The 22,113-nt window shown below is 38.8% G+C and overlaps 2 protein-coding genes and 1 long non-coding RNA gene across 6 annotated transcripts; 1 reads left to right on the forward strand and 2 right to left on the reverse strand.

The window, feature by feature from the left end:
- Nucleotides 1–20: 20 nt before the first annotated feature.
- On the forward strand, nt 21–3,557 carry LOC144091933 (uncharacterized). The gene is made up of 5 exons (XM_077624634.1): nt 21–483; nt 1,249–1,400; nt 2,769–2,836; nt 2,917–3,063; nt 3,470–3,557. The coding sequence occupies exons 1-3, from the start codon at nt 215–217 to the stop codon at nt 2,816–2,818; spliced, it is 471 nt and encodes a 156-aa protein (XP_077480760.1). The 5' UTR covers nt 21–214; the 3' UTR covers nt 2,819–2,836; nt 2,917–3,063; nt 3,470–3,557.
- Nucleotides 3,558–3,599: 42 nt separating this feature from the next.
- Nucleotides 3,600–6,270, reverse strand: LOC144091857 (uncharacterized). Of its 4 annotated transcripts, none has more exons than XR_013305901.1 (6): nt 5,650–6,270; nt 5,381–5,466; nt 4,218–4,334; nt 4,039–4,155; nt 3,858–3,976; nt 3,600–3,796 (listed from the first exon to the last, which is right to left on the reverse strand). It is a non-coding gene; the product is annotated as an uncharacterized LOC144091857 (long non-coding RNA). The 4 variants fall into 4 exon arrangements; XR_013305902.1 differs by having other exon boundaries at nt 4,089–4,155; nt 5,650–6,265; XR_013305900.1 differs by lacking the exon at nt 4,039–4,155 and having other exon boundaries at nt 5,650–5,903.
- An 803-nt stretch (nt 6,271–7,073) lies between these two features.
- Nucleotides 7,074–21,296, reverse strand: LOC144091969 (uncharacterized). Its single transcript, XM_077624683.1, has 5 exons — nt 21,059–21,296; nt 15,982–16,058; nt 15,489–15,645; nt 14,021–14,066; nt 7,074–13,064 (listed from the first exon to the last, which is right to left on the reverse strand). The coding sequence occupies exons 1-5, from the start codon at nt 21,163–21,165 to the stop codon at nt 8,283–8,285; spliced, it is 5,169 nt and encodes a 1,722-aa protein (XP_077480809.1). The 5' UTR covers nt 21,166–21,296; the 3' UTR covers nt 7,074–8,282.
- Nucleotides 21,297–22,113: the final 817 nt, after the last annotated feature.

Below are 22,113 nucleotides of genomic sequence, written 5' to 3' on the forward strand. Positions count from 1 at the left end.
AGAGTTCTTGTTCTTGGCAAAGTTAAGATCCACACTAATGCTGTAAAATATTATACACATTTTAATATTGGAACTGACTGACAATTCATTTAGGTCCTCTTATTGTTCTAACTTTTTTATATGCTCTACTAACATAATTGGGCAAAGTCCATGTAAATCTTTGTGAAAAGCAAGCTCCTACTTATTTTGGGTGCCCTCATGAGTAAACAAAGTTATGTTGACCAGCTGCAATGGCTGTACAAAGTTTAATATGAGTTTCTCAAATATCCGGATACGTATTGTGGAATCATTGCAACACCGTTTCTCCATAGAAAAATGTGATGCCCGACCAACGTCAGTGATCTCCGCAACACACAAAGACTCTTTTTGTGTGGTGTCGCAGAACTTCCGTTTTAGAAGACAGTCGCCTTTGTGGATGGATGAATGCAAAAGAATGGGCGTTTCCCAATATGCATACAATAAGTCAAGCACAGACAACCATACGTAAGATTCCAAATTTCTATATATTTTATATATATATATATATATATATATATATATATATATATATATATATATATATATATATATATATATATATATATATATATATATATATATATATATATATATATATATATATACTACACCACGAATTGCCAGGATTTTACCCCATTTTCGGGCAATGTTTGCCCGTACGCCATTGACGTTCATCGCTGTCTTTTCCCGGGAAAATCGCCCCCTGGCCCGGTTTTAATGTCTGAAAAGCTCCAGTATTTGTATTTAATCATGAACTGCTGCTAGGAAGTGGATTTTACCCTATTTTTGTGCATTGATTTACTGATTGTTTTTTATCTGTCGCAGCTCTAGCTGCAGTAGAGGTTTTATAGCCATAAAATAGTTTTTGAGGGTTGGATTGATACGTTGAAGGCGCTACGAGAAAATGCACCGGCCGCCACTGCTTAATCATTAGGATTCAGCAGAACTGCCCCAAGGTAGGTGGTATCATGTAAAAAAAAAACAGGCCTTAACTTTTTATTATTATATTGATTTTCTGTCTGGTTGTTTGTTGTTGCATCCATAGACTCAGCGCTGAGCGTCTAAAAAACCCATGGAACTCATCCTTCACTCTACTGACCTCACTTCAACTACTTATTTATTGATTATTTATTTGTCTGTTGTTATTTGTGCTCTATGTGGTGAAAGCTTTAAATCTCATTATACCTGTATAATGACAATAAAAGCATTCAATCCAATACTGTTTTATAGCATCAAGACCACAAAAATTCTACGTCATCTTCAAAACATGGACATTGAGTTGGGAGGACGTGACGCAGCTGAGTTAATTAAGCGCATGCGCAGTGGCCGTTCCTTTTGGAACGCCATTCACACGCTGACGGTCCGACGAGCACACCAGCGAGGTAAGGAGTAGAGCAATTTACTGGCCTAAATGCGTTTTTATCACGCTATCGGGAGATTTTTCAGCAATCAATTGAGTCCAAAACGCCAACAAATCTCTTAGTTTAATGGCAAGTTTAACACACCGTCGACAATTTAAATTTGGGCTTCTTTTCCCCACCGGCTGTGGGCCGTATGTTACTAGTTAGCATTAGCGTTAGCGTCACGATTTGACTTAAAAAGTATGTTGTCCGTTTTCTCTCCATTATTGAGTCGTGTAGCAAGACTTTAAATTTAATCAAACAACGCCGAGTCATCAACCGACAGTTTGGTGGGTAAATGCTCACTCTAGAATGACATCCAGAGGCACGACTGTTGTGTTTTATGTAATGATAGTTTTCATTGCGAGTGCTAAACACCCGTTCTGTTTTTACAAAAAAAATAACTTCTACAAAACTGTTAAGCCAACTTTCTCCTAGCTGTTAACGTCAGTCTGTATATTTAATCGCCGTATACAAAACTATTAAGCTAACTTTCTCCTAACTCAATGGTCTCAAAGCGGCGGCCCGGGGGCCAAATCTGACCCGCTGCGTAATTTTGTTCGGCCCGAGAAAGTAAATCATGAGTGCCGACTTTCTGTTGGGATCAAATTCAAATGAAGATTATACATGTATATTATATTTCCTCATTTTCCCCTTTTTAAATAAATAAATGTAATTTTTTAATCCATTTTTCCTTTTTATGTTTTTAGTTCAAAAAGCATTTAGTGAAATCTAAAAATAATTATATTTAAAAAAATGTTTTCCACTTTAATATTGAACATATTCCCAAAAATATTTTGTTTCCTTTTGAAATGAAAAACAAATTATTATAAGATATTTTCCCTCATGAAGAAAAAAAAAAGCTCCAACAAACATTTTTTTTAGATCTATAAAAACTGAATATTGAGAGCTTTTGATGCAGTTTTTTTAAATCCAATTTAAATAGGTAAATATATTAAAAATATTATTTCAAAAATGGTCCAGCCCTCGTGAACTCGAGTTGACGATATTGCGACCCGCGAACCAACCAGAGTTTGACACCCTTGTCCTAGCTGTTAACATATGGTAACGTCTGTATATTTAATCGCCTTGTCTGGAAAAGGAAAAATAGCACTTGGCACTCGCTAACTAATTTTCATTCTTTATCTTCATCGTTTATTAAATTTCTTGTAAGATTTCTCTATCCCGTAATTGTTTGGCAACCCCCAAATACCTTGGTTAAATCAAGTTTTCCATGTTTAGCATCAAGATAAAACTACTTCCCCAAAAAGACAACTAAGCCTATCTGTTGAATCTCCAGGCTCTATATATGCTAACTTATGCTTTTGTGTGCAAATTTTCCCTGTTTAGCACCAAGATGCAGCTCTTCTAGCATGCCTAGAGCACTATTGAGGTTATAGAAGAGGAGACTGGGCCAGGTAAAACTACTCAAAAAAAAAAAAGTTGAATCTCCATTCTATATATTCTAACTTGTGCTTTTTTTTTTTGCATGCAACAGGCCTGGGAGATCTTCCTCGCAAGTTGCCCACTTGAATCATATGGTGTCTCTGCACTTCTGAAAATCCAAATTAAATAAAAGCCTAAATCATCATGGTGATGTTTCACTGGCCCTTCATTTCCACAGCTGTTTGACTATATCTTTAAGGTAAGAAGGATCTCAGTTAATGTGAGAGCAGGAATTCTAAGTGTTTATTCCCCCATTTTTTTTTCCTGTTTATCCCCCCTAGCTTTTTTAAATTTTATTTTCTAAGTGTTTATTCCCCCAGCTTTTTCTAAGTGTACATACCCTGTTTTTCTTATTTTAAGTGTTTTCATTTATTCCCCCAGCTTTTAAAAAAAAAAATTCTAAGTGTTTATACCATTTTTTTTCTTATTTTATTTTCTAAGTGTTTATTCTGCCAGCTTTTTTTTTTAAATTTTATTTTCCAAGTGTCTATTCCACATTTTTTCTTTTTTAATTTTATTTTCAAAGTGTATTTTACAAAAATTAATTGTAAGTGTAAACTTGTTTTGTGAACCTTTAACTAAAATGTATTTTCTTATGTTTACAGGTGGACAAACCAGAGGAAAGATTGGCCACACCAACCAAGTGTGCCAAAGTTGAAATGTTTACCTGTAAATAAATTTTTTTAACTTGGATTGTTACTTGCATTTTTTGTTAGATCAAGACAAACACATGTATACATTGAAAAACTTTTATTTTGAAAGAGTTTGGAGATAGGTTCTGGCATAACACCCATATATACTTTGCAAGATCTTTTATTTTGAAAAACTTCACTGATAGGTTCGCCCAGGCCATCCAGCATTTTGAAAAATCAGGGTTGCCTTCATCCATTTTCAAATGGACGAAGACGCTCCCCTTGGCACCAGGTGGAATTCTGGAAAACAAAAAAGGGGCAATACACTAAGTTAAGTAAAAAACCATTCGCAAGGTCTTACCTTTTATTTTGAAAAAGTTTGGAGATAGGTTCTGGCGTAACCCCCAGCACCGAGAAATGAGGGGGTGCGTCAGCCTATCTGTACATAGGCAGGAAACCTTGTCCCCCTTGGGTGGAATTCTGGAAAACAAAAAAGGGGTCAATACACAAAGTTGAGTGAAAAAACATTTGCAAGGTCTTACCTTTTATTTTGAAAAAATTTGGAGATAGGTTCTGGCGTAACCCCCAGCACCGAGAAATGAGGGGGTGCGTCAGCCTATCTGTACATAGGCAGGAAACCTTCTCCCCCTTGTGGAATTCTGGAAAACAAAAAGGGGGTCAAGGCACAAAGTTAAGTAAAAAAACATTTGCAAGGTCTTACCTTTTATTTTGAAAAAGTTTGGAGATAGGTTCTGGCGTAACCCCCAGCACCGAGAAATGAGGGGGTGCGTCAGCCTATCTGTACATAGGCAGGAAACCTTCTCCCCCTTGTGGAATTCTGGAAAACAAAAAGGGGTCAAGGCACAATAGATTAAGTTACATAAAAAAAGAAATGCAGACTAGGGCCTGATTAAGTCAAATTTAACTAAAAAAACTCCTACATTTAGCTTTTTTTCTATTAGACATACTCCTGATGGTCTGGTTTTCTTTTTGTCTGCTGCTGAGAGACTAAAAAATGATCCAAGTCTTTAAAGGCCCCGATCTAGTCTATTTTTCATGTTTTCCTCCAAAAACAAATAATCAGGATCTTGATGTGATGGGAAATATAGAAAACACTGGACCGGGGCCCACAAGGTACATGAAAATAATAAATAAAATAAATCCTACTTCTGCCTTGAGTTTTTCAGTCAATTTCAAATCCATTCACTCTTAAAAAAATAAATATCCAAAAAGCTTCTGTTTTTCTCTTCTTATGCAGAGGATTTTTTTTAAAATGAGTCAAAAATGACACCTGCACTATTGTTGAATAAATGTCTCACTTAGGTTTTGTCAAAACCACATTTAAAACTAAAAATGAAACGGTCTAAGCCCTGAGGTCTTTAAGAAAGTTACAGGGTAAAAGTATGTAATCTATGAGAGTGCACAGTTCCACTACATGGCAGAATTTTTTGTACCAATTGTCACAGTTATCTGGGTATGATGATGACAAAGCCTATGTTCAATTATTATTTGCAAGTTCAGAAAGATGTGAAACTCACAAGCAGAAGCTACTCCTACATTTGCCACTATAGTATTGTTTTTAAATTAAATAGGGATGACCCTACTTTACAGTTTATTTATCGCAGCCATGTCTGGTCTACATTAACCGCGATAATCAAGGGATTACTGTTTATTCCTTTCACGTCCACTAATGGCATTTGTGTGGGAGACTTATCCACAGGTTTTTGCTATGAAAAAACCCACCAAGCTAGTTGGTGTTTTCATTCAAAAGTTGGATGTATCATGATGAAAAACGAGCCAATTGCGCAAAGCCTTGAATACTGAACGCTGGCGTTTAAATTTTACACGTTTAGAGAAAATCGGAACTATTTAAAAATGACTCACTTTGTTATGGCGTCGACAAGATGCCCCTTTCTGGTCGTTTTGGCCACATTCTTGATGTTTCCCAGCAGTCTGTGCTCGTTGAGGGACTGAAACACACAATGGAATGATTTCTTTTTAAACAAAGAGCGATCGGTAACGCAATGTAGCCAATTTGTTTGCAAACATTTTGCTGTCTGCACACACATGGGGCGACATCACGTCAACGAATCATGCTCTTATCACTCTTAGGACGAGAACTGCGGCTTCGAAATCCCCAAATGACAACGTACCGAATGTGCTGCATCGTCCTGTGAGAAGTTTGTCAGGCTTTCTTCGGCAAATCGTCACTTTTGAGCTGCTCTGCAGTGCACGCCCGTCTTGCCTCCTGGCTCATCAGCCATTTTGGGGTTTGACGTCGGCAATTTGAACTGTGACCTCGGCCACGCCTATTAAAAATAGACACACACAAAATATAAATTGTTTTCATAATAACGTGCGTTAGTCAGTGTGTGTGGGGGGAGGGGGGCTGTAAATGCTTTTTGGTTGGACTTTAATACTTAAAAAAAAAGATACATTGTTTTCATAATAACATGCATTAGTCAGTGGGTGGGGCGGGGGCGGGGCTGTAAATACGTGTTGATTGGGCTTTCATACTTAAAAAAATACATTGTTTTCATCATAACGTGCATTAGTCAGTGGGGGGAGCTGTAAATACTTTTTGGTTGGGCTTTAATCCTTTAAAATACAGTATTGCATATTATGAACATTGTGATGACATGCACCTTAGTGTTTGCTTTTTACTTCTAGACATTTAAACAGTGGCAGTGCATTTTTTTTGCCGTTTCACGTATGGACGTATATGGACGTATCGACGTTCATCGCTGTCTTTTTACCGTGGAAATGATACTCCATGCCCGGTTCTGATGTCTAAAAAGCTCCAGTATTTGTATTTAATCAATAAATGCTGTTTTCGGCTGGATTTTACCCCATTTTCGGGCAATGTTTGCCCGTACGCCATTGACGTTCATCGCTGTCTTTTCCCAGGAAAATCACCCCCTGGCCTGGTTTTAATGTCTGAAAAGCTTCAGTATTTGTATTTAATCATGAAATGCTGCTAGGAAGTGGATTTTACCCCATTTTTGTGCATTAATTTATTGATTATTTTTTATGTGTCGCAGCTGTAGCTGCAGTAGAGGTTTTATAGCCATAAAATAGTTTGAGGGTTGGATTGATACGTTGAAGGCGCTACATATATATATATATATATATATATATATATATATATATATATATATATATATATATATATATATATATATATATATATATAATAGCAGTGACCTTAAGATTTTTATCAAAGGTACTGAACAAATTCTCACTTTATTATTCTTTCTACACATGCCACTTTTTACAACACAAAATAAAAATCTGAATAGAAAACAAAATTATACTAATTTCAAATCAACAGCAGTCTGAATATTTGGAGAGGCGTATAGTATGTGGGAGTCTCAAAGCTAAAATCAAAACTTTCCCACGTTTGACTGCCAGCTGAGAAAGATTGTGCTGAATGTTAATTGTAGCGTCTCCCTGTGAGCATTTATCGTTGCGTGAAAGCCAACACTTTGGCATTTGCACGTGTCGCTTTTTTCAGCTCATTCTGACTGACACCCCCAGAAAATATCCATTTTGTTCTACACAGTGACCTGAGATATACTTTCCAAATAATGACAGAATGTCTCTTTAATCAAAGCGGCCACACCCGCATGATGTCACCTTTTAGCGTCTCTACGGCAACATCTGTTTGGTGCAGAAACTATGAGCGAGAAAGCCAAGGGTGCAAAGAATACCAACAGCTAACATTCATTAAATGACACCAGTGACTATTTCATGACTCTACTCTATACAACACTTGTGTTTACCCAACTATCACCATAGCAGGCTGTGTTTTTACTGCAAAAATAGACCCCTGATGGATCGACTGTTATACAGCAATGAACACACACAGGCGACACTATTGGACTAAATGACTGGTACATACATAATACTGAGAAAGCTTGTTGAAAACATTCCATTTAATTACAAAACTCATGTTACTGTGCAAATATTTAGTTTGGACAAAAAAAAAATATCAGGCACTGTATGTAGCGCTTGATCATTTTGAACTACAGATGTCAAATCACCACATACAGTATAATTCCTTTACCCATTCAAAAAAAGTGGTTAAGAAAATAAACATTAGCTTTCTTAGCTTTAAAATAACAAACACACCAAATCTTTTTAAATGTTATTTTTCTCCTCATAAGGAAGATATGGTCCTAGATGACCATAATGAATTCAAGCAGGAAGTGGATAGAATCCCTTTTACAGTGTAATTACACTTTCAGCAACCATTCATGAGGCAGCATTAAAAAAATAAATGTAAAAAGCACACGTTAGGATCAATATTACTGTTACAAAAACAGGATATTCAACCATAATCGGACGGAAAACTGGAAATCTTAGCAGAATAAAACATCGCTAGTGTATCAGACATAAAACCTCATCTAATAAGGGTCGCGGGGGGTGCTGGAGCCTATCCTAGCTGACTCCGGGCCAGAGGCGGGGGACACCCTGAATCGGTGGCCAGCCGAACATAAAACCTGAGTATTAAAACAACACCACTGACATAAAACCCACAATGCAACTAGTCAAAATGAGTGCTAAACATCCATTTTTACTGTATTCTACATTTGAAGAGTTACGTATTTACACCCTGTCCATTCATACATCACTTCGTTTACAGTGTACTCCCACCATATTGCAAATAATCGCACACCAACGAGCGACGTAGATCACTTGCAAAAACTTTCAGCCCACATTCTTATCATTCTTTTACACGTTCCTTCTCTCTACCCCCCTTAGATCTAAAACATCAAGTCCTGGATCACAATTCGGTCTCCTTTTCTTCACCATCGCTATTTTCAAAGTAATATTCATCATCTGTCGTTGTATCTGAGCTGCTATCTGAGGACTCTTCAAATGTGCTCAAGCTAGAGATGTAACCTCGTGAGGGCAAATGCCCCCTGGGAGAATGATTGTCCATTGGTTCTACAGGTGAGCTAGAAAAACTAGGCGAGGAAAGGCTGGGGTTTTTGGGTGAGCTAGAAAAATTAGGCGAGGAAAGGCTGGGGGGTTTGGACATGCGTCTGGGCTGTGGTGACAATGGGGGTGTAGGAGGAGGAGTTGGGGGGCTGACTGAATCCCATTCAAACTGACAAGAGTTCATCTTGGGGCTCCAATGATGGGGTGACGATGTAGAGCCTGCAGGAGGACAAACGGAGACGCCCGAGCTCCAATGAGCCAAACGCCGCGTCAGTGAGCGAGGAAGAGATTTGGATCTCGCTTCCATGGCGTCACTGGGGAAGTAAGACTGGATCTTACTCATTGGTTTATGGTTGCGATGCTTCTCTAGCCAATGCTGAAAATCTTCATCTGTTTGTCCGTGAGTTTGGACTGATTCCGAGAGGTCACCCACGCTCATGAATCGGGGACCGGTGGAGATTCGGCCAGATCTTGAGGGACGACTGGAGAGTACAGAGCTGACAGAAACGGACTTTCCTGGCTCAATACCGTACTTTAAATCAGCATAGCAATATGGTTCGTCCTGTACGTGGCCTATACTCGGAGTACCTACGGAAACCCGGCTTTTCCGGGAATTCGTTCGGCTGATTCCTTCGCCGGGCTCACATGGTGATGAGGTCTCTATTCGACGTTGAATCTTTGGGCTATAGAAGACATTGTCATTCGTCGGATCGGGTGAAGAAAATGGTGAGTGGGTGGAAAGAGAAGAGAATGTGGAGAATGGACTCCTGGGACTGGAAGTCAATTTCTTGCTCTTTGTACTGAGGCTAGGATCTAAACCCAGAAGGTACTTGTCTGTGCCTCTTTTCTCTACAGTGTTCTGGTCAGGCAATTCTTTTGCACCAATATTTAGTTTGTCTCGGTCAGGATAAATGAAGAATTGATTTTCTTTTGTGGAATTTTGGACAGATAATGCTGGTATGATGGAGTAAGGGTTCTGCACCCATTCTTCACTTTGTTTTGCCTTGTTTTCTAGAAGCCTGGTCTGTTGTTCATCATGCATTGCAGTTCTGTGACTCTCCATTGTGGCCTCGTGGATATTGCTGGAGTCACTCGGTTTACCGACAGAGGGTCTTTCAGAGGCTTGCCTCCATTTGCTTGAAGGAAGCTCTTCGCCGGGGCGTTTGGTGCTGAATTTATGCCTCAGTAGGCTGATAACCTGGTCCACTCTGTTCGAAGTTTTGTTAGCCTTTTCAGGTTCGGAGCTTGGCGTGCTGAGACTTTTCTTCAGAACTAAAGGACGTCTCTTTGGGCTTTGGTCATTGTTGTTCTCAGCTGAGAAAAGTCGGAATTTACCCATCACCGTCTCCTTCATTTTTTTGTTGCCGACTTCGTCACTGACAGACCGACTCTCTGATGAGCTGCTGCCACTTGAGCCTTGATCTGAATGAGTCAGAGTTTTGTGAGATTGCTCGTTTGGCCTTGCCTCTACAGCAGATACCGTCTTTGTGAAGAGTTCCATTGATTCCTCCCTTGCATTCTTTGGAGCAGAAGTGGATGTATACATTTTTGAGTTTTGCAGACATTGTAAGGTGACACTAACTCCACTTTCAACAGGCACGCAGCTATTTTGTTGATTACGGCATAAACTGTTGTAGTTGTTATTGTTTATATCATCTGGTGAAACACTGTACAAGGCCTTTTCGTGCAAGGACATTTTTTTCTGGAGGGTAGGGGACAATCCCTTTGGTGAATTTTTAACGGATGACTTTAGGTTAATTGAGGTGACATCTGGATCAGGCTGTAAAGGCTCATTTGGGGTGTGGTTTGAGTTTAAATTTAGATTTTGGAAGAGTGGTATTCTATGATTAGCCTTGTTAGATTCACCACGGTTGGAGATGAGAGTGGAGTAAGGCGGGGGGCTGTAGCGGATCTTGTATCCATTTGAAAAGTCGGAATGGGGTGTAAGAGCAGTTGTATGACGCAGAAATTCGTCGCTCTGCAATGATAGTGACCTCCGCAGTCGGCATGGGGGTGAATCCTTTCTCTCTTGGTCAAAGCTCATCACATCACTGAGGTTTTGTTGAGATTCTCCTCCCTCTCTTGATGCTCTTTCAGCAAAGTCAGAAGAAACCAATCTATATTTCTCTCCCTTCCCCACCTGAAGGCTAGATGTCTTAGATGACGTGGTAAGAGGGGTGTTCTTTGTGTTCTGACTGCCTAATCTAAGAAATGAGAAGATGGATGGGGCTCTCAAAAGTCGTTGAGACATTGAACGAGATATTGGACTAGTCAGGACAGGTGTATCTGGATTTTTAGTGGGTTCAAAATTCTCAGAGTCTTCCCACATGACATGTTTCACTTTCTTCCCTTGCCCTGGGCCTGATTTTTTATTGTCTTTTTCTGACCGGTTGGTTAATATTCCTCCCACTATGTTTGGACTGGGTGGGGTGGAAGATGATGTTTGGAGATGTGATGTCGTGGAAAGAGTGCTGGTATTGTGGGCGGGAGTAGTTGCTGTGGACAGAGAAGTGGACGGAGAAGTGATGCTAGAGTTTGTTTTGGAAATTTCATTGGTCATCGGATTAAGGGAGGACAAAGTTTTTGTTTGGAAAGGCTTTGGACTGGCAGAATAACTTCCTATAAAGCCAAGAGGTGAGTTAGTGGTGGCGATGGTGACCGTATTGGGGATTTTTGATGTTTGAATTTTTGAGCTAATTAATGAAGTGCCAAGATTAGTCTGAGAAGAATCTGGTTTAGACTGAAATGGAGGACAGGGATTTTGATTGTGTGAGAAACCACTGACATTAGGAACAACAACCTGATTTTTGAGAGTGTTACTGCTATCAATAGAGGAAAACAGCTTAATTGCCTTGCTTTTGTGAGCGTAAGTAAGTGAAAACGGAGTATTTCTGTTTTTGGTCTCAGGTAGAACAGGGCGATTTGGATTTAACAGAGGTGTTGACAAATTGCTGACGTGTGCTTGAAATGAGCCATTACTAACATCATGCTTCATGGAATCACTTTGGTGACTCAAACCAGGTTGTGCATCAAGCAAACTTTGAGACTTTTGTGCTTCAAGTCTTTTTAAACTGGACTCATGGAGTAGTTTGGCAAACCTTACTTTATCAAGTGAATAGTCGATATGTTTCTCTTGAGAAGATGCAGATCCCTCTTTTTGTGACTTCATCACAGAGTTGATGCTACCATTGCTAACTGACTCTGTTGTGTTACTGTTTGGGGAGATTTGACAGTTAAGACTTTTGGTATTAGTTAGAATTAGAGCTGGTGTGTCACGACTGTTATTGCAAAGAGGAATTAAGGGAGTGTTTGGCTTGTTTTTGACATTGGGTGTGTCGGTGAGAACTGGAGTTGGTTTGCCCTTCTCGCCAATTTGTTGCCACCTGGAAGAGGATGGCGCAGATGTATTTCTGGGAGACCGATCACTTTCTGAAAGCAGACTCGACTCGTATTGAATAGTCTTATGTGAAGGAACGGCTTTGTCAGAAAATATGTTCAAGCTTCTCCCTGAACCTCTCCAATTATGTTCCTTTTCTGATGGTCGACGAATAAAAATTGCTTGTCTGGAGCCTAAAAGACTTGGCTGTTCTCTACCCATAATTTGTGGTTGTTTAGGTGTGTCACTTATAACTTTGTTTGTGTTTGTGGTTGTAAACAAGCTAGTTTTCATTGTCTCTCTTTTACCTTCCTTAGCTAATGATAGAGAATTAGCAGGTTGTGTCTCAGGTGTCCTAGAAGAAATAGACAAAGACGATGGGAGCGACTTGAACCTTTCCCTCTCAAATGTTTTGTGAGTGGGTTGGGCCGGGTTTGTGGTGTATTTTTGTAAATCTCGATCCCTGTCTATCGGCACTGGCGTAACCTCAGATGGAGTGGGAATATTAGAGTTCATATTTTGATTGTTTATTCTTCTTAAAGATAGAAGAAGGCTGCTCGTTGTTGGTTTTGAACTCAAAGACGAGCGTTGCACTGGGGGACAATCTTGTGGATTCCTCTTTTGACCATATTGATTCCAGGTGGTGCTCGCTTCTGCTTTCTTGATATTGGCAGAACGTCCATCCAATGAAAGTGTTCGATTGACTTTACTCTCTGGTTCATATTTCAAATTTTGAGGACCACTTTTTATAGACCAGCTTCTTGTGTTCTGCCTAGTGCTCGTAAAAGGAGCTCTTGACTGGGTGGATATGTTAGACACACTACCCATAGCACTTTGGCAGCCTCGAGTGTAATCCTGTGGACGAGTTGCCTCAGAGTTTTCCACACCTGGTAAATTTTCTAATGTATCCAAACTGCCTGTCGCCTCAAGCCTTTTGGACCGCCGAAGTCGGCCGCTCCATGTGGGTGCAATTACTGTCACCATTGCGGAAGACAACATGACATCATTGAGTTGAGAACGCTCCTCAAAGTCAGTTTGCTTCTGAAGCTTGGCACTGTCCTCTGTAGTTAGTTCTAGTTCAGCTCTTGGTTGCGATCCACATAGAATATTACTTCTGGACTTCCGATTCGTGCAAATAACTCTGATAATGTCTTCGTCCTTCTCGGACAGAAATTGTATCTTCACTGGTAATCGAGAATCCGGAGAAACGTCTCTTGACTTGTCAGTGAATGTATTTGGTTCATTGACCTGTCAAAAGAAAACACAAAATATATTTAGGCTCCAATTACTAGCTCTGAAATGCAAGACTTCTGATGCAATTGTTATGATGATGTATCATTTTTCAAGTCAAATAATGTATTCATCTTCAGAGCCGCTTATCCTCTCAGGGATCGCCGTGGTGCTGCAGCCTATCCCAGCCAACTACGGGCAATAGTCAGGGGACACCTTGAATTGGAGGCTAGCCAATATCAAGGCACGATGCGACACAACCTTTCCTGCGCACACCCAAACCTAGGGGGAATTCCGAGTCTTCAATCAGCCTACCATGCATATTTTGGGGATGTGGGAGGAAATCGGAGTATCCGGCGAAAATATGGAAACTAGACACAGGAGCATCTGAATTTGGAATTGAACCCTCAATCTCAGAACTGTGAGGCGAACATAGTAACCACTCGGTCACCGGGCTCTCTTGGAAAACTATGATAAAACAAATAGTATTTAAAGACTGTCTACTGTCCTACGCCACTACTTACACTTATACACACTTGTACCCCCTGAATGAATACCTTCTTGTACTGTATGCCTGAATCGTAAAAAAAATAGGTCGCAGGAAAACCAGCGTTCCATTGTATGAATTTCAGCCTTTTAAGTGAAATGAAAGTCGGCAAGAACTATTCCCAAATTGTACAACACTAAAATATTCAAGCCTTGACAAACGGGTTATTGAGAAGTTCATACACACCCTGTTCTTGCTTGATCTATTGGTGACGTTTTAGAGAGGATACAATGTCACGTTTCATAGTCTGATCACTAAGAAAATAAAGTATTTAAGTTCTTATAAAAGGTGTCATTAGATGTATGAAACGTGCCTTTTAGAAACGATTAAAACGGGAATAAACTATGAGCTTTAAAAATATTTTTATTATAATATTCAAGCAAAATGTCAAATCCCATGTCATTTACAATGATAACTCATGGCTTACCTGAGAGCTGCCACCCACAGTTTTACTCCTCTGTGACTCACTGGATCTGAGGGAGACAACAAATGTTTGAATATAAGAAGTTAGCTACAGGTAGATCCTTTTTTTGACATTTATGTGTGTGTGTGTGTGCATTCTTACATACAGAAATAACTAACAAATCCAATTTTCTCTTTTACAGGACTAACCCTATGAGAATATGCACGTTTTGGACTAACTTGATGTCAGACATTTAGCATGCCAATACTGAGCAACATGAAGATCAGCATTCCTTTGCCCTGTTCTTCGCTAAACAGTTTTCCCACACTTTAGTCGCACCTTAATGGCATTAAAACATTTAGAAGGAATGTACCAATGTCTGCTACAAGGCTAAGATTATGGATGACTTCTCACAGGATTTCCAATTTAATCCCCACTGTCTCATGCATGAGGCGAAGTGTGTGTAGCTAATTGTAACAGAAAAATCAAAATTTTGATGACAGGTAACAACACATTTGATCATATCTAACAGGGATTTTCAGACCAAAGACGGAACAAGTTCTTATTATAGCTCGTGTTACACAGCAGTTCGGGAAATGATGAATCATAATTTCCCAATGTTTCGATACAGTAGAGAGGCCAAAAAGCAATTTTAAGTTTACATTTGGATTAGGAAAATTATGTATTCATGCAAAATCAGGTAGGATTTGGCAAGGTGAAAATGTAATAATAAAAATAATAATTGAAGAATGAAAATTTTACTTTTTGAAAAAACAAAAACAAATTGAAATCGAAATCAACCATTTCTTGGATCGCCTAAATCACATGTGTCAAAGTGGCGGCCCGGGGGCCAAATCTGGCCCGCCGCATCATTTTGTGTGGCCCGGGAAAGTAAATCATGAGTGCCGACTTTCTGTTTTAAGATCAAATTAAAATGAAGAGTATAGATGTATATTACATTTCCTGATTTCCCCCCTTTTAAATCAATAATTGTAATTTTTAATCCATTTTTTCTGTGTTTTTAGTTCAAAAATCATTTTGTAAAATCTAAAAATATATTTTTAAAAAGCTAAAATAAACATTGTTTTAGATCTATAAAAAACTGAATATTCAGGGATTTTAATCCAGTTTTTTAATCCATTTATTAAAAAAATATATCTAAATATTATATCTAAAATGGTCCGGCCCACGTGAAATCAAGTTGACGTTAAAGCAGCCCGCGAACCAATCCGAATCTGACACCCTTGGCCTAAATGATTTAGATTATCATCAAAACAGTCTTTATTATGTATGGGATTTATCATATGCTGTTTGTGAAAGTCAAGCAAAGATTCTTAAGACTAACATTTCTCCAACTATGAAAATGCCTGCCTCAGGATAGTTCTGGGGTCTGTATGCAACATACTTCACATTCTTCAAATGCTAAACTGTGCACACGTTTCTGAAATGCTTAGTACCAGACTGACATGATGTCAAGCTTTTTTGGGTTTACCTATATACACAGGAGTCTTGCTTCCTCTTGAGTCTGATCTGAGGTTGACCCAAATCCAGGTTTTTGAAGCGTGTCAACACAATGCAGGTAGTAGTGTAACTGGACCCACACTTGACATTCCCCTCTTGTGCCGGTGTGTCTGATCCAAATATTAGTGCTGTAACAGATTCAGGGAAATGATTTTGACAATCCAATGGGAAATGAAGGAAGGCGACAACACAATTTAAAAAATAATGTATCACAATCGTCAAGGGTGTAGTGGCTAGTCCTTTGGAGTCCTAATTGTTTTTGCTCCTTCTATTTATTGATTTTATCCCCAATTCCCTTGGCAAGATCATTAGTTGATACCTGAAATTGGAATGTTTCATTCATTGAGATCTGGGATTTGTAGTTTTAGCGTTCTTTTCATTTTGAAGCAGTTTACATATTTGTTCCTCACAACAATGTCTCAGCCTTTAACATTTTTGGGTTACACCTCAGACGCGTGTTTCACCTTTGGGTGTTCTTTCACATATGAAGGCCTGGCCGGAAGGGTGCTGTGGATGTGAAGTTTCATGGCTATTCGGCTGTCTGCAAAGTCAAAGAAAATAATTAATTTAGTAGTTTATACTCGTTAGACATTAAAAATACCATTCAACATCCAATGAGCCTCAATAGAAAGCTTTGTTAACTAGCCAAACTTTGGAAATGCAGTAATTCTCTCGAAATCGATATGTCAAGAAAAAAAGACTTAGCATACTTGGTCATTTAAAAAAAAAAAAAAGACAGCCTTACTATACTTAGTCATTTTTTTATTGTAAGTATTTTCTTAAAAAAATGGCCATGTATAGAAAGGCTTTTTTTCTTTATAATGACCATGTTATAGTAAGGCGTTTTTTCTTAAAAATGACCATGTATAGGAAGGCTTTTTTTCTTAAAAGAATGACTAAGTAAAGTAAGGTTAGTCTTTTTTTCTTAAAAATGAACATGTATAGTGAGGCTTTTTCTTAAAAAAAATGACCGTGTACAGTAAGACTTTCTTTAAAAAAATGACCATGTATAGTAAGGCTTTTTTTTCTTATAAAATGACTAGGAATAGTAAGGCTTGTTTTCTTTAAAAAATGACTTAAGGTTTTTTTTTCTTTATAAAAATGACTAAGTATAGTAAGGTTGTTTTTTCTTTATAAAAATGACTAATTATAGTAAGGTTGTATAGTAAGGCTTTTTTAAAAAGAATGACCATGTATAATAAGCCTTTTTTTCTTTAAAACATGACTATATATAGTAAGTCTTTTTCTTAAAAAAAAAATCAGCTGAATAATCCAAATTTTCTGATAAAAATGGTTGTGTTCTTTTAACAATAAACAGTTCATGTCACGAACAAACATTACGTGCTGGATTTCTTCCATCTTTGGCTTTTGTTCACTGTGCCAACTTTCCTGTTCATTGTTAAAGTTGTTGGCAGGTTTTGAAATGAAAGTAGCTCACTTTATTTAAACTACATTTCCTTGTTGGGGGCCAAAATACAAAATCTGATATGAGTTAAAACATTGATTTTCTGATTATGTAATCTTAGATTCCCATCATAGTCCTTTGACAGATTGTGAAAGTACATTGAACGGAGTAAATATGCTTACAATGTCTCTGGTCCAATAAATGTCATGCATCATCCTTTAAAGCCTCATAGATCTCCTTCCCTGTGTAATAAATGTGTCTGATAAGCAGCAGTTATATAATCCAACTGTGCCTGCACCACACTTTCACTTCCACAGATAACAAACACAGCTAAAACACCCACTAACATTGCTGCTAAACCTTGCATATGCTGAGCCCACACTCACGTGGCATTAAAATAAAGATTATGCATTAACACAATTTGTGTGTCACTGCCACTGTAATACCAAATGCTTTTACACTTTAAGGGTCAATATATGTCTTCCACAATCATGTGCTCACATGCTAACTCTCTGGCTGGGTCACACCAGTTGCTATTCACCCTTTATATTACCGCATAACAGTTCAGTTCAGTTATGAAAGATAACTTGCATGACCTGACAGGAGAGAAAGTTAAAAGAAAGGAGGAACATTTCCATTTTAACACTCCTTTCTTAGGTACTGACATATTCCCACAGGCCATTAGACGCAATCAAAACACATCACACAAGCAACAACCTCCATCAACACGTTGTTTCAACTCGCAACACTCCTTGGCTATTATTCCATTTCACGCCCTGAGACGATAAAACATGATAATCTGATGTTCTCCTTTATTTGAGACCACTTAATGCAGGGGTCGGGAACCTTTTTGATGGAGAGAGCCATAAACAAATCATATCTTTTTAAATGTTAATCCTTGAGAGCCATTCTCCGAATTTAAAAGTCGACATACATGAAAACGTGTGCCTTTTTTAGTCACTTCACCACTTTTAAAGTACAAAAAGTCTCTGAATGCTTTTTACAACATTGATCCGTTGTTGCTAATCAATGAGTATCAATGAGAATATCCATGCAGAAGAGTGTAATGAAAAAAAAAATGATTATAAGGCGCTGTAGGTAGTGTCAACGCCATAATACCAACGTAAAGATCCTATTCCTGCGCTTTCTCACCAGCAGTTTCCATAGTTTACCTCACAGGTTAGCGCAGAGCCATATGCAGCCATCAAAAGAGCCATATGTGGCTCCCGAGCCATAGGTTCCCTACCCCTGACTTAATGTATGTATATCCATAATCTGCCATTATGTTGGGAACGTCTTTGCAGACCCTTGTAGGATTTTCACTCGATCACAACATTATCGTTTGCTCATATTTTCTGTATTATAACACGCCAACTTCCCTCAGGGTTTATGCTACTTTAATTTTGTTTTAATGGTTGCATAGAGTTTACCAAGCACAGACTTGAAAATGGGAAACCAGTCAACGTGAGGGCGTCTGTTAATATACATTTCACCTTTTGCAATGCAAAACTGTTTGACGAATAAAAAATCTGAATCTTAAAGGCGTGTCGTCTCACCTGAAATGACTTTCAAATGTACTATTTCTTTTTTATTTTTATACAAACACCTGCCACAATATTAAGAACACTTACAAATGTAATGATAGACTGCTGTGTTAAATATTCTGCCCTTGAAATAGTAAACACAAATTTTGATTGGCACTGTCAAAGAGTTATGTGCATAGTTGCAATCCAAACCTGTACTGCATCACACGACGGTTTAATTAATTATGCTTGTGTAACGATACTATCTTTATATAGCTTGATCGTGCACTTAAGTACTTGGGAATGAACCTTGGGTATGGAAAGAATTTATTTTGGGACAATAGATTTGGAAAATGTGGCTATAAACAAATGCAACCTTTATGGACAATAATCTTAGTAGAGGAAATTCCCAAAATGTCATTTCATTCTCTGATCCAATTTATCATGGGGGTGCTGGAGCCAATTGGTGTCCAGGCAATCGCAGGGCACACGGAGACGGACAACCATCCACATATACCCAAACCTAAGGGCAATTTAGAGTGTCCAATCAACCTACTAGGCATGTCTTTAGAAGGAAACCAGAGTACCCAGACAAAACCCACACAGGCCTGGGGAGATCATAGAAACTCAACACAGGTGGGCGTGATCTGGATTTGAACCCACACTCCAGAGCTGTGAGGCCAACACACTAACCACCGGGCCACCACAATTCCTCAAATTCCACTTTATATCTTAAAACACTATTTCCAATTGGATTGGATTGGATAACTTTATTCATCCCGTATTCGGGAAATTTCATTGTGACAGTAGCAAGAAAAGGCATAGTTATAAGTTAGATAGTATAGTCAAAGGCCGCAGAACAACAAAGCAAAAAGCACAAAGTACAAAGCAAATCAATTGATACATGAATCCAAATTCTGTTTGTATTTTTTGATGGCATTATATCTTGGGTTTACTGAAACATTGCAATTATTTGCAACTAAAAATGACTTTTAAGATATAAAATGACAGCCTGAATAGTTCCAAATGCACCATGGAAAAGCTATAATATACAAACCAGGAGTTGTTGAACCTAAAGCAACTGATCTCAGCATTCTAGCATCGTAAATAATATCACTCTCAGTTTTTATGGCTCTTAGGAGGTGGTAAAATGTTTTCTTTGTCAAGTTTGTCAGTCTGAAACATTGCGTGTGAGGTATGTTGGCTCGGATTAAGGGTCACACTACTAGTGGGTGTGTGGCCTTTTCTGGCAACTAACACTTACATAACTGCAACGATCCCGCCTGAACTAAAGTGGGTGTGCACTCAACTCGGGCAAACATGTAATTGAGATGTTCCAACTGTAAATGATTTACACACTAAATGTCTCTTCCAAATCAATCCTAATAATCTGGCAGTGATTTGCTACATTTAAGCGATGCCAAGGCAGACCCAGACTTGTTTTCTAGCAACCCACACCCTCGTTCTGTCAGACTTTAACGAAATATTTCATCCTGTAAATGCCCTTAAGTAGAAAAAGAAAAGGGAAGTATTCCGACAAGTGGCTTTGCGTATCCTAGGGGATATTTCTCTTGCAGATCTGAATGTGCATAACGTGCAACCCATTTCAAATAAACCACCTTAAAAAATCCCTCACATAAATAAATATGATACTTGTATCACAGGCTTAGTCATCCATGCTTGTATGTATTGCATAAACCTCTTAAAAATGACAGATATGAGCAGAGGCTGCAACATTATTTCCCCCAAAAAATCCAAATCCACATTCATCGTGCCATTCAAATGTTTAAAAGGTTCTAATTTAACGTAAATCATGATGAATAAACCATATTTGCTTAAAATTATATTAATATATTACTTATTTTTTAATCATAGTTGAAAATAACACACCACCAAAGTGATGGCCCAGTGATGTGAGTGGTTAGGGCATCTGCCTCACAGCTCTGGGGTCCTGGGTTCAAGTCCAGGTCACATCCACTTGTGTGGTGTTTGCATGTTCTCCCTGGACCTGTGTGGGTTTCCTCTGGGTACTCTGGTTTCCTCCCACATTAAAAAAGAACATGCATGGTGGGCTGATTGCACACACTAAATTGCCCCTTGGTATGGATGTGTGTGCATGATTGTCCATCTGCCACCAATTCAGAGTATCCCCAGTCAGCTGGGGATAGGCTCCAGCACCCCCCGCAACCCTAATGAGGATAAAGCGGTGCAGAACATGAAATGAGACCAAATTCCACTGAAAAGTTTACCCATTAAAGCTTATCTGGTCATAGTCAACTTTTAAGTCCCGATCAGCTTTTATCCGCATATAAAGAGCTCCGTACCACAAATGTTTACTAACAACTCAATAATATTCATACCGAAGTACTTCAAATAAATATATATAGCCGATGAAGTGCGTATTTTGACAAGCTACTAATGATGCACGAGCGTCGTAGACAAGTGGAACCTTTAAACACGCGGTTTGTAAACGCAGTTAAATGTCCTCAACGGCTCTTTCTTCTAAGATCGCCCGACCAAGAGGAGAGGAAATACGGTTAAAAACCACGAAGAATAACTCAGATGTAACATAAAAACATGCATAAGTACACATTCGAAGCCATTTTGACAAACCTTTCGGTAGAACTCGGTGTTGTCTCTCCGTCTGCTAACCTGTGCGGAGGCGTCGCTGCCTCACTTCGAACTGTCACTTCCAAATGGACTGCGTCACTTGTTGACATTCTATTTCAACCGGTTCGGATCCAGGTCGACTAGACTAGTGTGTCTCAAAAAACGACGGCTGGAATTTCCACCCGTGGCGTGAACGCCAGAGGAGTTCCACGAGTAATTTGTCAATGCCAGCCACGGAGGAAGACGAACAACACGACCTGCTGGTCAAGTGCACTCATGCATCTTGAACAGAGTGTTACAGTATAAAAGTCACAGCCAAAGTACACTCACACTTGGTGAAAGTACATTTACTACTCGTGTCAATTGAGATCGTAATTAAATACAGACACTAAAAGCAATACAAATTGAATTCAATCAACTTTTTTTGTACTTTGAAAGTACCAGTCTCGTTGATTGTGGGGGAGAACGAGGTTTGTTGTTCCATGGGTTGGTTGTCATGCTTGCAAAAACTCGACCACTATAGGATAGTGTTGCACAATATCAATATTGAAATGATCATTAATTGTACTGAAGAAAAAAAGTTACATTTATATATACATACACGTATATACACACAATATAATGTACTACATATATACAATCCCGGCGGCTTGAGTGTTTAGCGCGTCGGCCTTACAGTGGGGGACCTGGGTTTAAATCCAGACACACACACACACGCACACACACACGCACACACACATACACACATATATATACACACACATATTCACACACATACACACACATTCACACACACATACACACATATTCACACACACATACACACACATTCACATATTCACACACATATTCACACACACACACATACACACACATACACACATACACACATACACACATACACACATATTCACACACATACACACATATTCACACACACACACATACACACATACACACATACACACATATTCACACACACACACATATACACATACACACACATACACACATACACACATACACACATACACACATACACACACATACACACATAC

This window comes from Stigmatopora argus, chromosome 17, assembly GCF_051989625.1.
Source record: "Stigmatopora argus isolate UIUO_Sarg chromosome 17, RoL_Sarg_1.0, whole genome shotgun sequence".
NCBI classification, from domain to species: domain Eukaryota; kingdom Metazoa; phylum Chordata; class Actinopteri; order Syngnathiformes; family Syngnathidae; genus Stigmatopora; species Stigmatopora argus.